The sequence below is a fragment of the Electrophorus electricus genome, chromosome 4, assembly GCF_041902795.1.
Source record: "Electrophorus electricus isolate QZ-2024a chromosome 4, ASM4190279v1, whole genome shotgun sequence".
In the NCBI taxonomy this organism is placed as follows: domain Eukaryota; kingdom Metazoa; phylum Chordata; class Actinopteri; order Gymnotiformes; family Gymnotidae; genus Electrophorus; species Electrophorus electricus.
This window is the reverse complement of record NC_137500.1, coordinates 31,358,450-31,373,348: the sequence shown is the minus strand read 5'-3', so window position 1 is coordinate 31,373,348 and position 14,899 is coordinate 31,358,450. Positions and strand designations below refer to the sequence as shown.

The 14,899-nt window shown below is 38.7% G+C and overlaps 1 protein-coding gene and 1 long non-coding RNA gene across 29 annotated transcripts in view; one reads left to right on the top strand and one right to left on the bottom strand.

The window, feature by feature from the left end:
- Nucleotides 1–14,899, bottom strand: part of LOC145657565 (uncharacterized) — a 128,762-nt gene that overhangs the window by 32,599 nt on the left and 81,264 nt on the right. The window lies entirely within an intron of this gene.
- The window catches only part of ttn.1 (titin, tandem duplicate 1), a 142,833-nt gene that overhangs the window by 52,072 nt on the left and 75,862 nt on the right, over nt 1–14,899 (top strand). For 26 of the 27 annotated variants that reach the window (XM_081713255.1, XM_081713272.1, XM_081713256.1 and 23 more), the window contains 36 exons: nt 453–503; nt 634–1,032; nt 1,159–1,428; nt 1,536–1,811; nt 1,925–2,064; nt 2,545–2,671; nt 2,781–3,047; nt 3,273–3,539; nt 3,759–4,022; nt 4,114–4,253; nt 5,225–5,351; nt 5,453–5,719; nt 5,823–6,089; nt 6,183–6,449; nt 6,592–6,731; nt 6,830–6,956; nt 7,479–7,621; nt 8,340–8,463; nt 8,588–8,854; nt 8,995–9,092; nt 9,199–9,367; nt 9,449–9,715; nt 9,821–10,087; nt 10,174–10,452; nt 10,550–10,958; nt 11,130–11,254; nt 11,361–11,627; nt 11,813–12,082; nt 12,364–12,663; nt 12,766–13,068; nt 13,179–13,366; nt 13,447–13,561; nt 13,687–13,971; nt 14,082–14,233; nt 14,354–14,501; nt 14,623–14,800. In XM_081713255.1, coding sequence (XP_081569381.1) covers nt 453–503; nt 634–1,032; nt 1,159–1,428; nt 1,536–1,811; nt 1,925–2,064; nt 2,545–2,671; nt 2,781–3,047; nt 3,273–3,539; nt 3,759–4,022; nt 4,114–4,253; nt 5,225–5,351; nt 5,453–5,719; nt 5,823–6,089; nt 6,183–6,449; nt 6,592–6,731; nt 6,830–6,956; nt 7,479–7,621; nt 8,340–8,463; nt 8,588–8,854; nt 8,995–9,092; nt 9,199–9,367; nt 9,449–9,715; nt 9,821–10,087; nt 10,174–10,452; nt 10,550–10,958; nt 11,130–11,254; nt 11,361–11,627; nt 11,813–12,082; nt 12,364–12,663; nt 12,766–13,068; nt 13,179–13,366; nt 13,447–13,561; nt 13,687–13,971; nt 14,082–14,233; nt 14,354–14,501; nt 14,623–14,800 — 7,750 coding nt within the window. The remainder of the gene's footprint in view (nt 1–452; nt 504–633; nt 1,033–1,158; nt 1,429–1,535; nt 1,812–1,924; nt 2,065–2,544; nt 2,672–2,780; nt 3,048–3,272; nt 3,540–3,758; nt 4,023–4,113; nt 4,254–5,224; nt 5,352–5,452; nt 5,720–5,822; nt 6,090–6,182; nt 6,450–6,591; nt 6,732–6,829; nt 6,957–7,478; nt 7,622–8,339; nt 8,464–8,587; nt 8,855–8,994; nt 9,093–9,198; nt 9,368–9,448; nt 9,716–9,820; nt 10,088–10,173; nt 10,453–10,549; nt 10,959–11,129; nt 11,255–11,360; nt 11,628–11,812; nt 12,083–12,363; nt 12,664–12,765; nt 13,069–13,178; nt 13,367–13,446; nt 13,562–13,686; nt 13,972–14,081; nt 14,234–14,353; nt 14,502–14,622; nt 14,801–14,899) is intronic. The other variant, XM_081713260.1, reaches the window with a different exon arrangement.

The window sequence follows — 14,899 nt, the reverse complement described above, 5'->3', positions numbered from 1 at the left end:
CCTTTCCAACAGAAAACCATCAACAATAATATTCAACCACTAATTCAACCTTTAAAATTTACATTCTTTGTCTTTGTCTTCTATGTATTAAATGTTCTTCAGCACTGTCAATTGTCTGGTTTGTCTGTCTGTAAACTTGTCTGTCCTTCCATGATGCAGTGGGTTCATTTCTGTTGTTTTTAACACAAGTCATCCACTCTGTGTGTTGATCATCCTGTTGTTTAATTCACTTGATTTTATCAGTGTTTTCAAACTATGCATTGTCTTAACCTTAACTTTTAAATATATTTTCATTTCATTTACTTAATTGCAATAATAATGCATGTCTTCCTGAAAGTTAAAACTTGTTGCCTAGCATTTCAAGACTGTTTTTGTCCCTGATTTTCACAGTTTAATATACAACTAAATGTTAAACCCATGCTTACAAAGGCATTAAAATATTTTGAACACAGATGGAAAGCCAAAGGAAGAGCCAGTGGCAGGAAGAGGCAGAGGACTTAGACGTGAGAAGACTGTGTTGACCATATTGACATCTTTAATAGATATGCAAATAAGCATTTAGCCTTAAAACATGTTGAACAGCCTGTGTTTTAACAGCAAAAGTTACATCTCTCCATTCTCAACACCTTTCAGCAAGACAAACTCCATCTCCTGGTGATGCTGGGCGTGGAAGAGGACTCAGACCTGGTGGTGGAGGTGACAAACCTCCTGGAGAGTCACCATTTGCTTTCCAGCTCAAGGCTGTCCCTCTAAAGTTTGTGAAGGAGCTTCAAAACATAGTGCTGCTGGAGGCTGAGTCAATTGGATCATCTGCTGTATTTGAGTGCCAGATTTCACCTTCTACTGCCGTTACATCATGGATGAAAGATGGCAGCAACCTGAGGGAGGGTCCAAAGCACAAGTTTACCTCTGATGGCAAAGACCGTAAACTGGCAATTATTGATGTCCAGCTCTCAGACACAGGGGAATACACATGTGTAGCCAAGCTTGGAAATAAAGAGAAGACTTCCACTGCCAAACTTATTGTTGAAGGTAAGCACAGTTTTAAACATTTTGGCTTTGGCAGATCTGTAGCCGGTAAACTGCATCAGTACTGCTGTGAGTACCCTGAAGAAAGTCTTTTTATTTATTTTTATATATATTTTTTACCATAAACAGAGTTACCTGTTAAATTTACCAAGAATCTGGAAGAAGAAACATCTGTAATCAAGGGACAGCCCATGTACTTGACATGTGAGTTGAGCAAAGACCGAGATGTGGTCTGGAAGAAAGATGGGAAGGAGATAGAGCCAGTCCCTGGAAAGCTCCAGATCAACATTATTGGACTGGCACGTGCCTTGACAATCCAAGATGCCAATGATAACGATGCTGGTGTTTATACCTGCGAGTGTGAACAACTTAAAACTCAAACAACTGTGAAGGTTATGGGTACGAATAAGGCATTTTTTCTCACTTCCCACAAATGGTTTTTTTTTTTCAAATATCTTTAATAATTGCAGAATTAAAAATATTTTTAATGCATGTGTGTTTCTCAGAAATCATTAGAGACTGGCTGGTAAAACCCCTAAGGGACCAGCATGTGAAACCAAAGGCCACAGCTACCTTCAAGTGTGAGCTCTTCAAAGACACTCCCAACTGGAAATGGTTTAAAGGAGATGAAGAGATTCCTGTCGAACCCACAGATAAGACTGAGGTTAAAAAAGAAGGAAAAGATATAAGTTTGACCATAAAAAATGCTCAGCCAAATGATATTGGCGAATATTCCATGGAAGTTGAGGGCAAACGCTACGCAGCAAAATTAACACTTGGCGGTAGGCAGCATATTGGTTTGACTTCTAACTTCCTTGACCTTATCTATGATATTCTGTTGAGGCATTGCTTAAAATTTTGTATGTCTTGTGTCTTATGTTTCATTCTGATGCAGAGCGTGAGGCTGAGGTCCTGAAACCTCTTGCAAGTGTGGAAGTGGTTGAGAAAGAAGAGGCCAAATTTGATACTGAAATCTCTGAGGATGATGTGCCTGGAGAATGGAAGTTAAAAGGGCAGGTTCTTACAAGATCACCAGTAAGACTTAAATGTTGTAACCATTAAAATACTTTTTGGATCTTGTACATTTGAAAACTTGTTTGTAGCATTAGTGTCATAATCTTTGTACCATTAGTGTCAAAATTACTTTTTGTATTATGCTGATATTCATCAGTAGTTGGTTTGTAATGACAGGACTGCTATGGGCTGGATATTTGTCGTTGATAGCCCCCTCTTAACCCAGCTGTAAGAACACTATTTACCCAATACTAACAGTGCAACACCTACTAACATGCCCCTACTATGCCCATGTCACTGCTGTGCTGCAAATGGTCTAGAATCTGCAATTGCAAAAACTGTCAATATCTGGGAGTGGTCAGTGAGTATATGCACAATATAGGTTTTAATAAGTAGGTGGTAAGTGTATGTTAATTTGTGTTAACACTGTGTTAATGCTTTGAATCAATTCTATGTTAATTCTTTGAAATTCTCTGAGTATTTTTGTTATTTTCCTTTAAGACATGTGACATCAAAGCTGAAGGGACAAAGCGATTCCTTACACTGAAAAATGTTCAGCTTGATCAGGCTGGTGAAGTTACATACCAAGCTCTGAATTCTGTGACAAGTGCTATGCTAACAGTCAAGGGTAAGTGAATAACTTGTTTTTTCCCCAAAGAAAGGGGGATTTTAATTCTGAATGTTACTACAGATGCAAATATATTAGAATGAAGACAATGTTGTGTCATACCTGCCAGAGATGGAAATGGATTTCACAGTCCCATTAAAGGATGTTTCTGTACCGGAAAAGAAACAGGCAAAGTTTGAATGTACCATCACTAAGGATGTGTCTAAAGTGATCTGGTTTAAGGGTTCTGATATTATAACACCTGGAAATAAATATGAAATTATTGATGATGGTAAAAAACACATTTTGATAATAAATAACTGTGAATTTGATGATGAGGGAGATTACACTATTGAGGTATTGGGCAAAACATCAACATCAAAACTAACGGTAGAGGGTAAGTTCCTTATCATTCATGGTTATGATTTTAGACCTACAAATTGATAAGCAATACTTAATCAGTTTTTGTCAGTGACAAATATAAGTTAATATTTGGTACTGACGAAATATTTATTCTTTATACAAATTCACATAATGTTGTGAATTTATATTTTGTAATAGTGAAATAATGAGATCATATTCTATACAAGTGAATCTGTTATATACTGAAATAATGTTATAGGTATGAGACTGAAGGTCATCTCAGAATTAAAGGACCAAACTGTGAAGGAAGGTAACACAGCTCGGTTCGAACTAGAGCTTTCACATGAGAATGTTGCAGTGGTATGGTACAAAAACGAACTCAAACTGCATCCAAGCAGAACAGTGTTAACCTATGTCAAAGGAATAAAGCATATATTAGAAATGAAGGCGGTCACTCTAAATGATACTTGCCAAATAAAGGCAGAGGCAAAAGGAATATCAACAAAAGCTAAACTGCTGGTTATAGGTAAACTTTTTCCTTATATCTATTAATACATATGTATGTACATTTTTACGAAGCCCATGTCCACAAAATATGCTGTTTGGACAAAAATGCAGTGATACTGACATGACACACTTGATTAGACTGTAATTTGTTGCTCTTTCTCTTGTTCAGCACCACAAGAAAACCATTCATAAATGGTTGTTTTTCAACATTTGAACTTTGTTTAACTTGGCTTTGCAGAGGGTGATGCACGCTTCATTGTCAATTTGGAACACTACACTGCAGTCGAGAAAGATGAGGTCATTCTTGAGTGTGAGCTGAGCAAAGATGTCCCTGTGAAGTGGTTCCATAATGAGGTCGAAATTAAGGCTTCTAAAATCGTTTCTATGAGGACAGAGGGTAAACGAAGAATACTCCACATTAAGAAAGTGGAACAGAAAGACAAAGGCGTCTATGTGTGTGACTGTGGAACAGACAAGACTTCAGCAAATGTTAACATTGAAGGTGATCTTTCAGAACAATTTAAAGTTGGTCATTTTGGCATGTTTTTATGGTATATTTCCTCATTCTAATTAGTGCCTTTGCTCAATTTAAGCACGTGATGTCAAGGTGGTCCGACCCATGTATGGGGTTGAACTATTTGATGGTGAGACTGCTCGGTTTGAAGTAGAAATTTCTGAGGATGACGTCCATGGCCAGTGGAAACTGAAAGGCGATGTCCTTACTCCTTCACCTGTAAGTACTTTGTCACCCTCCATAAAGTAATTAGTTTAGTTTTATTTAGTTTTAGGACAGTCCTCAGGGACCCCCAAAAATGAATAAGAATGATTATCAATCAGCAGATCAATAATGGGACACAAAGGATAATCATTAGCTAGGGTAGCACTTAAACCAGCAAACTGGATCAGATCAGTGTTTGTGAGGGTCCCATCTTGTGGGCACCCCTATTGATTATACGGTGGTGCTGGTGGGAAAGTTGCCGCAGCCTGCCAATTAACAGGATATTGTGATCCATCCTTGGGCTGCTGACCCTTCCCAGCGCCATTCTTTGACCTTGACTCATCCCACCGTTTCTTATGACATTCCCAAGCATAATAACCCCTTTTGTGACAATAATGGCACTCCAAGTTCTTCTTGGACTGGGTGCTAGCCATGGCAGGGACTGGTTGCTGTATTGTAATGGTAAGGGCGCCCGCAGGCTCTAATTCGCACACCCTAGAAGCAAACTCAGTTTGAGACTTACTAAGGAGGTTCTCTGTGTTACACTGCAGAGTTTGTGCATGTTGGGGATTCCTATTTTGCAGACAAGTTAATACGAACAGGTTCCTGTCTGACTTGGAGGTTGATCCAAGGCCCGCCTACTCAGTATAAACTTTGAAACATTAACCTGTTAAATATTTTTAACCTTTTTTTCAACAATTACAAATGTTGTTGGGGGGAAAAAAAATAAAATAAAAAAATAAAATTATATATATATATATATATATATATATATATATATATATATATATATATATATATATATATATATATATATATATATATATATATATATGTATGTGTGTGTGTGTGTGTGTATATATATATATATATATATATATATATATATATATGTGTGTGTGTGTGTTTGTGTGTGTTTGTGTGTGTGTGTGTGTGTGTGTTATATTCAGTTTACGTGCATGACATGTTTATTTTTTGTCAAACAGGACATTGAGATCGTGGAAGATGGTGCAAAGCACACACTAACGTTATACAACTGCAGAGTAGCCCAAACTGGAGAGGTCATTTTCCAGGGAGCAAATGCTAAGTGTAGTGCAAATCTGAAAGTGAAAGGTAATCATCTTAGTTCCTCTGAAGTTTTTTAAACAGTTCATTACAATATCACCAATATGTGTCCTAACGCTTGCAAGTAAAAAAATGTATTTGTTTTGCAGAACTCCCCATTACTTTTGTCACACCTTTGAGTGATGCGCAAGTATATGAGAAAGATGAAGCCAGATTTGAATGTGAACTGTCAAGAGAAGCAAAGACCTTCCGATGGCTGAAGGGATCTCAAGAGCTGAAGTCTGATGATAAATTTGAAATCCTCTCAGAAGCAAAAAAGCACACTCTGATTGTTAAATCTGCAGCCTATGAAGATGAGGCTAAGTATATGTTTGAGGCTGAGGACAAGCGAAGTGCAGGAAAACTGATCATTCAAGGTAAAAGAAATACGATTTGTCAATCCCAGTTCACCATAATGTGCATTTAATATGGCACTTGTTTTAATACAACTTTGTCATCTTTATTTTACTTACTTTTAAGGTATTCGTCTTGAGTTTGTCAGACCCATCAAGGATGTTACAGTGAAGGAGCGCGAGACAGCAGAGTTCAGCATTGAGCTGTCTCATGAGAAAATCCAAGTAATCTGGTACAAGAATGATGTGCGTCTGCATCCAAGCAAAGTTGTGCATTTGTCAGAACATGGCAAGATCCACACGCTCTCCATTAAGGAGGTGTCAACTGATGACACTGCACTCATTAAAGCAGAGGCTCTTGGGAAGACGTCTGAAGCCATGCTTACTGTGCTTGGTAAATGTGTTAGTGGTTCAATTTTATATATGATTGGGAAGAAAGCAACAGTTTAGGCATGTTTCAGGAACCAACATCCTCTCCTATTTTCAGAGGGAGAAGCATACTTCACCACCAAGTTGCATGACTACACAGCCGTTGAGAAGGATGAGGTGGTGCTGAGGTGTGAACTGAGCAAACCCACTGCTGAGGTGAAATGGTTCAAAGATGGCAAAGAGATCACTCCATCAAAGAATATCCTCATCAAGGCTGACAGGAAGAAACGCATTCTAATAGTTAAGAAGGCAGAGAAGATTGACACTGGAGAATACATCTGTGACTGCGGTTCTGACAAAACTACTGCAAAACTGAACATTGAAGGTATTACCTGATGGACGTGCTCTATTAATATAATTTCTACAGCATATAAACAAGAAAAATAATTTATTGTGCAGTAGTCAATACATTTTTATTACCCCAACTAAATTTCAGATCGGGTCTTTCGTTCTCTTTTTCTGTGCAGAACGTGACATTAAAATCGTCCGCCCACTGTACAGCATGGAGGTCACAGAGACCGAAACTGCACGCTTTGAGATCGAGATCTCTGAGGAGGATGTGCATGGTCATTGGAAACTCAAAGGAGAGCCTCTGCAACAGTCTGCTGTAAGGATTTTATCTCCAATAATCCAACAGTCATAAAACCTCTTGCTGTTTTTGAATCTGATTTTTTTAAACAAAATTTTTAAATTTGCTCTCACTAGGATTGTGAGATTAAGGAAGAGGGCTCTAAGCACATTTTGATTCTCTACAATGTGCGAATGGACATGGCTGGCCCTGTGGACTTCAGTGCCGCCAACGCTAAATCTACTGCCCAGCTCCGAGTTAAAGGTAAGATGAACAAACATATTATTTACATATTTATTCATTCATTATTTAAATTTAAAAAATATTATTTTAATGTGCGTGGTTGATGAATATATAAGATATTTAGAAAGATACTACATACTGGGACATTTCAGTGTAATATCTGCATTTTTTTTTTCATGCCAAATAACATTTTAACTGACAATTCTTGGTTGGTTTTCGACAGCAACAGATATGTTATCAGTGATAAACTAGTAGCCAATCAGAAGACATGGTTATTTTAAAATGTTAAGCCTTATCTAGAGTGGGTGGTGGGTGACTAATAGAGCCTGCGCATGCCTCCCATACTTTGTTCCTCACTGCTGACCAGTTAAATTAAACAGAATCTCAATATGCTAATGATGGAAGACCCCTACAGGCAAAAAAGTTTGGCTTGCCTGTTGTAAATGTTAGATTGAAATGAGGCTTTCAAGGTTGAGAGGAGTTTTTTAGTATAGAGCAGTTGATTTTTGGGATTATTAATAATGTCTTCTTCTGAATCTGAAGCACGCAAAATTGGCCTGTTGAGGCCTCTACGGGAGGTGACCGTTACTGCTGGAGAGACTGCAACCTTTGACTGTGAGCTTTCATATGAGGGAATTGTTGCTGAATGGTTCGTTGGAACAACAAAGATGGAACCAAGTGACAGAGTAAGTTTATATTACTGTTTGTGGTAAATGAAAAATGTGAATGTTCTGTTAACAAATTAATGTGTATTACAATAGTTCTAGCTAACATTAATGTGTATTACGAGTTATTATTTCCAAGTTATTATGAAATTTCACATATGCACACATATATGTAAATGCATATGCACACACCCTAAGAAAAATGTTTTTATATTAATTAATTTATTTCTCATTGGAGTTTAGTTTAGCTTAGTTTAGAATTTAGTTTAAATTCTTTAATTTTCTTAATGATTTACCACATTTTGTCTTTTCTTATAAGCACCAAGAAACAGCAGTAGGACATTTAGGGACCATCAGAGGTCTTTGAGATAACACAGTGAGCTGTTCTGCTCTGCAAGTGTCCAGCTAGCTATTTTTACCTACATCTGGAGTGATTGTTGAAGTGCTGGTCTTAAAGTTCTACTGCTGGATAACCCTAACTTTGAAATGTGTTAGTTTCTTTCACATTATACTAGTATTCAATTCTCATACACATACACAAAACAATTTACACTTTTAAATATGCCAAATGTAGCAATATGACAATTATTTCCCCCAATAGTAGCATTTTAGAAACATATTCTCTAGCTTCTAATATAGCTTGAAATCATTAGTTCTGAGACAAACAAAAAACAAACTGTAAAAAAGCAGCTTTGTAAGTCTCTGTTTCTTCTGAAGAAACTATTACTGTAATGTCCAGGTGGTAACAAGAGCAGAGGGCAGACTGCACAGCATAACTCTAAGAAATGTCGAGCTGACAGACGCTGGGTTTGTGAAACTTATTGCAAAGGACTTCCAGACTCAGGCCAAACTTATTGTGAATGGTAAGAGCCTTGAACATAACTATGTAGTACTCATTGTATTAAGCATAATTTAGTTAAATGGTTTTCCAGATGTTTTAGTAGGTTTTATAATAAATACACATTATGTTTTGCATTTGTCCCAAAGAGCCACCAGTTGAGTTTGCTAAGCCCTTGAAGGACCAGACCGTCGAAGAGGAGGCGACAGCAGTTCTAGAGTGTGAACTTTCCAGAGAGAACGCTGATGTCAAATGGTTCAGAGATGGACAGGAAATCCGCAAAACAAAGAAGTATGAGCTAGTGGTTGATGGACGCAAGAGGAAACTGATCATCAAGGACTGTACCCTTGACGATTGCAAGACATACACTTGTGATGCTAAAGACTTCAAGTCCACTGCTTTCCTAAATGTTGAACGTAAGTTAAATTTGAAATTGAAACAAAATGCTGCAAAAAAGTTGCTTTCTGTTCGACTGCATAATATACTGTTCACATTATACTAAAGTGTTTTTGTTTGGTTGATTTTTTTTTGTTTGGTTGGTTTATTTGTTTTTTAGCACCACATGTTGAGTTCACTAAACCTCTCCATGATGTTGAGGTCAGGGAAAAAGAGACCGCTCAATTTGAATGTGAAGTTTCCCGGGAAAGTGCCAAGGTACTTTAGTTATTTAAAAATGAACTAAAATACAACAATCACACTTCTGTAATTTGTATGAGCATAAATGCAGGTGGGAATGACTCATTGTCATTTGGCTTTATAGGTCTGCTGGTACAAGGATGGTATTGAGATCAGAAAAGGCAAGAAGTATGAGATTATTTCCAAGGGAGTGCAGCGTATTCTTATCATTAATAAGGCAGGCTTTGATGATGAAGCTGAATATGAATGTGATGCAAGGACCTCTAAATCCTCTGGCATGCTCACTGTTGTTGGTGAGTTTAGTTTGAATTTAATGTATAAACTATGAGCATATCATCAGTGTAAAACTAACCAAATTATTGTTTCACTTGCAGAGGAGGAGGCTAGGTTCACAAAGAACCTATTCAATATTGAAGGCACTGAATCTGACAGTATCAAGCTGATCTGTGAGGTCTCCAAGCCTAGTGCAGAGGTCACATGGTACAAGGGTGACCAGGAACTGCCTGAGGGTGGAAGATATGAGCATATTGCAGATGGCAGAAAGAGAATACTTATTATCCAGGATCTTCATATGGAAGATGCTGGAGAGTACAGCTGCAGACTTGTCAATTCAAAGACATCAGCAACACTAAAAATCAATGGTAAGCTAATTATTCTGACTTGATTTAGATATCAATTTGATGTCTGTACCCTAAAATTATACAAGTAAATTTAGTCATTCCAAATATTTCTTTATGTTTCACCAGAATTGGCAGCCGAGTTTATTTCCAAACCCCAGAGCCAGGAGGCCGTTGAGGGTGACAGGGCTGAATTTGTATGCTCAGTGTCTAAAGACACATACGAAGTAAAATGGTTCAGGGGTGACAAGGAGCTACAAACTGGGGACAAATATGAAATTGTTAGTGAAGGGAAGAGAAGAGCCCTTATTATCAAGAACTGTGAGCTGAAAGATGAGGGTGCCTTCATCGCACATATTGGTTCTGTCAAGGCCTCTGCTGACTTATCTGTGATTGGTAGGTGTTTCTGAGTATTTCACTGTTTATTTTTACTGCAGAGGGGACTACAACATCACGGTAATCTATTTATCTTATTTTTCTAGAAAAACTAAGGATAATCACTCCCATCAAAGACACCCAAATGAAGGAAGGACAAGAGATTGTTCTTAATTGTGAAGTTAATTCAGAGGGTGCTAAGGCCAAGTGGTTGAAGAATGATGAGACAATGTTTGAGAGCAGTAAGTTTGCAATGATCCAGAGAGACACTATTTTCTCTCTGAGGATCAAAGCTGCAGAGAAATTGGATGAGGGCACTTACACCATCACACTGATCAACCAACGTGGTGAACAGGCTAAATGCTCTGCCAAAGTCCAAGTGTTAGGTAAGCCCTTATTTAATTAAATTTTAATTAACTCTAACATCTTTGTGAGGACAATTGATTTAGAGCACTTTTTTCTGACATTTTGTACTCTCTACAGAGGAAGAGCTCAGGATCATAGAGCCTCTTGAGGACTGTGAAACTGAGGAGAAGAAGACCATTAGTTTTAGTTGCAAAGTAAACAGACCAAATGTTACAGTCCAGTGGATGAAGGCAGGCCAGGAGATCACCTTCAGCAAACGTGTTGTGTACCGGGTGGACAAGAACAAGCACACTCTGATCATTAGAGACTGCACCATGGAAGATGAGGGTGAATACACTGTAAGTGTTGGTGATGACAAGTCTTCAGCTGAGCTGATCATTAGTGAGGCACCAGCTGATTTCACTACCCAACTTGAAGATCAGACAGTCACTGAATTTGAGGATGCAGAATTCGCATGCCAGGTGTCTAAGGAGAGAGCCAGTGTTAAATGGTACAGAAATGGTCGTGAAATCAGAGAAGGGCCCAGGTAATTTCTTCTTCTTTTTGTAAACATTTTTTTTGTTTTATTGCTTTGATTGTTGGCTACTCTGGACAATACATTAAATCTCTTATGTTACCTAGCAGATGCATTGTTATGAGCAGTGTTAATAAATAGGTTAAAAAGGCATATATTTATTTTCATAATTTCTCCTGTTAGATATCACATGGAAAAGGATGGAAAAACATGCACTCTGTACATTAAGGAGTGCAGACCTGATGATGAATGTGAATATGCCTGTGGTGTGGATGACCGAAGATCCCGGGCACGTCTTTTTGTTGAAGGTAATTTTGCTGCACCCATTCACAAAATGTAATATTTTCTTGAAAGTTGTTCAAGTAGTTGTTCAATATCTTGATGTCATCACTTAGTTTTCTTTTATATTTTCAGAAACCCCAGTGGAAATTGTCAGACCTCCCACAGATGTATTTGAGCCCCCTTGCTCAGATGTTGTGTTTGAGGTTGAACTTAACAAAGACAGAGTTGAGGTTAAATGGATGAGGAACAACATGATCATTATCCAAGGTGACAAATACCAGATGCTCAGTGAGGGCAAAGTTCATCGACTCCAGGTCTGTGAGATCAGGCCTCGTGATCAAGGCGAGTACAGAGTTGTTGCCAAGGATAAGGATGCCAGAGCCAAGCTGGAGCTTGCAGGTACATATGTATTTTCAATCTACATTTAACTTAATTTTCTGTGACTGAAACTGTGTAAAGTTTCAATGTAAAGTTATCAATGGATATCACAGTTTCTTTCTTTCTTTCTTTCTTTCTTTCTTTCTTTCTTTCTTTCTTTCTTTCTTTCTGTCTGTCTGTCTGTCTGTCTTTCTGTTTGTGTACAGCTGTCCCAAAGATTAAAACCACAGATCAGAATCTTGTGACAGATGCCGGAAAGCCCTTCATCATGACTGTTCCCTATGATGCTTACCCTCGTGCAGAGGCTGACTGGTTCTTCAATGACATCAGTCTGCCAGTGCAAAACATTGACACATCCACTGACAGGACAGAGTACAGGTTGAAAGACCCTAAAAAGTCTGATCAGGGTCGTTACAAAGTGGTCATCAAAAATAAACATGGACAGGGGGAGGCTTTCATCAACCTGGATGTTATTGGTGAGTTAGCAAAACAAAACCTTAGTGGAGAGAAGGGGTTATTGGAGGATAATCAAACAGAACTAATTCTTTAAATGTGCTACATTAAGTGCTTTTTAAAAATGTGTCTGAAAACTGGTGAAAAATGTTTGACATAAATGCTATGATTCTTGATTCAGCTGACATTGATTTTTTTCCTGTTCTTGTATCTTGTGTCATGTTTATGAGTTGTGCATACCTAGTGATCTGTCATCACCTTCAGGTGTTATGTTTTAAAGGCCTAATTGGACTGTGATTTTTAGATGTTCCTGGGCCTGTTAAGAACCTTAGAGTTATTGACACTGCTGATGGTGAGGTCAGCCTGGCATGGGATGAACCTGAGAGTGATGGTGGCAGCAAGATCCTGGCTTATGTGGTTGAGAGACGCGATGTCAAACGCAAGTCTTGGACATTGGCCACTGATCGGGCTGACATACCGGAGTACTGCGTTGGTGGATTGCAAAAGGACAACATGTACTTCTTCCGTGTGTGTGCTCGTAACAGAGTTGGAAACGGAGAGCCTGTCAGTACTGACGAAGCTGTACAAGCCAAGAATAAATTTGGTATGTGTATCTCTGACTAATATACACAGTTGTAAAGTATGGTAATCATATTGTAATATCATACAGGGTAACAATCTTTGATTTTTTTCTGATTTATTACAGACGTGCCTGATGCACCTCAGAATGTCATGGTTGGAATTGTCAACAGGTTTGGTGCCACTGTGACTTGGCAGCCACCACTGTTTGATGGTGGTTCTGAGATCACATCTTATATAATTGAGCTCCGTGACAGAACTTCTGTGAAATGGGAGCCTGTAATGGTGGTTCGGGCTGAAGATCGCACAGCCACACTCAATGATGTTGTTGAGAATAAGGAGTACATCTTCCGTGTTAGAGCTGAAAACAAAGCTGGAATTGGCATGCCAAGTGCTGCCACTGATCCTGTAAAGATCATGGATCCCATTGGTTAGTTAGTGTGATTTTATTTAGAGTGAGAACAGTAGGCTGTTTTACTGTTCTGTAACTTGAAACATTATGAGGACACATCTCACTCACTATGCTTGTTCTTGTGGCAGAGCGACCAACCCCACCCCTGAACTTTAATTCTACAAATCAGAGCAGGGACTCTGTTATGCTGGCATGGGACACACCACTGAGCAATGGAGGTAGCATGATCACAGGCTACATCATAGAGAAGTGTGAAGATGGCACATGTAATTGGCTGAGGTGCAATGCCAGACTCTGTCCAGATCTATATTACAAGGTATGTGGAACTCTGCTCTCCTTTTTAATCTGCTCAGTTTATAGTGAATGGATAATTGACCTGTTTTACCTCTCATTTAGGTGTCTGGATTAAAGTTTGGTCAAAAGTATCACTACAGAGTATGTGCAGAGAATGCAGCTGGTGTTTCTGATCCAGCTGAACAGATTGGCCCACTCTTAGCTGATGATCCACATGGTAATTACTCCCAAACAATTACCTTATAACTAAAAAAAAAAAGTTTGCTCATGTTCTTTAGGGGCAGAATCATTAGAAGCTTTTATTACCTGTTTAATGACATGTATTTTTTTAATCATTTGTAGTTGGTCCCACAATGGATCTAAGTGGATTCACAAAGGGTCTAGAAGTCATTGTGCCAAATGCTCTTGCTATCCGTGTGCCCATTACTGGATACCCGACACCTAAAGCCAAGTGGATGTTTGGGGATCAGGAGCTTACTGCAGGAGATCGTGTCTCTATGGTCACAAAACCTACATACACTGAGCTTGTCATTGCCCCAAGTGTCCGTCCAGATAAGGGCATGTACACCTTGCACCTACAGAATGATGTGACTTCAGTCTCAGGAGAGATTGAAGTAAATGTCATTGGTATGTGATTTTTATTGTCTGCATTTTAAAATGGTCTAAGTATATGTGAGGCACATTGATACCATAAACCCTGCATAATTAAAATAGAGAGTTGTCTGCCCTTAATTTAGCTTCTCCAAGTTCTCCAAAAGACTTCAAGGTATCTGAGGTGACCAGGCATCATGTCCACCTCATGTGGGAGGCACCAGAACATGACGGAGGTAGCCCTATAACTGGTTATAATATTGAGAAGAGAGAGGTGACGCGGAAGACATGGGTCAAGGTTAGTACATGGGTTTTGAGAGCTTTCATTAGTTTTGTGGTTTTGATTGGATATAAACAGTTCCACAGGAATGGCTTTCTGAGGCTCAGCAAGACGGTTAAAAGATTATTTATTTTTCAGGTAATATCAGGCGTGGAAGACCTTGAATACACTGTCACAGATGTGATTGAGGGCAAGGAGTATCTGTTTAGTGTAACAGCTTGTAACAAATGCGGTCCTGGAGAACCGGCATACATTGATGAGCCAGTGAATGTGTCCTCTCCAGCTAGTAAGTCATAATACTGTGACAGGGAATGACATTACAAATGCATACCTTCCTTAATTATAATGGAAAAGAAGATTGAATTAACAATTAAGTTGAATAACTATGTGGGGTTTGTTGCTTACAGCTGTGCCAGACCCGCCAGAGAACCTGAAATGGAGAGACAAATCTGCAAAAGGTATCTTCCTGTTATGGGAACCTCCTAGGTACGATGGCGGAGCTCCTATCAAGGGCTACATTGTTGATAAGTGCCAGCGTGGCACTGATAAATGGGAAGCCTGTGGAGATCCAATGCCTGAGCTGAAGTAAGCCATACTGATTTGTGAACTTCTCAAAATGAGTAATGAACAGACCATGTTTTTATATTATCAAGGGCATATTTGAAAGCTAAAGTATACACTGTC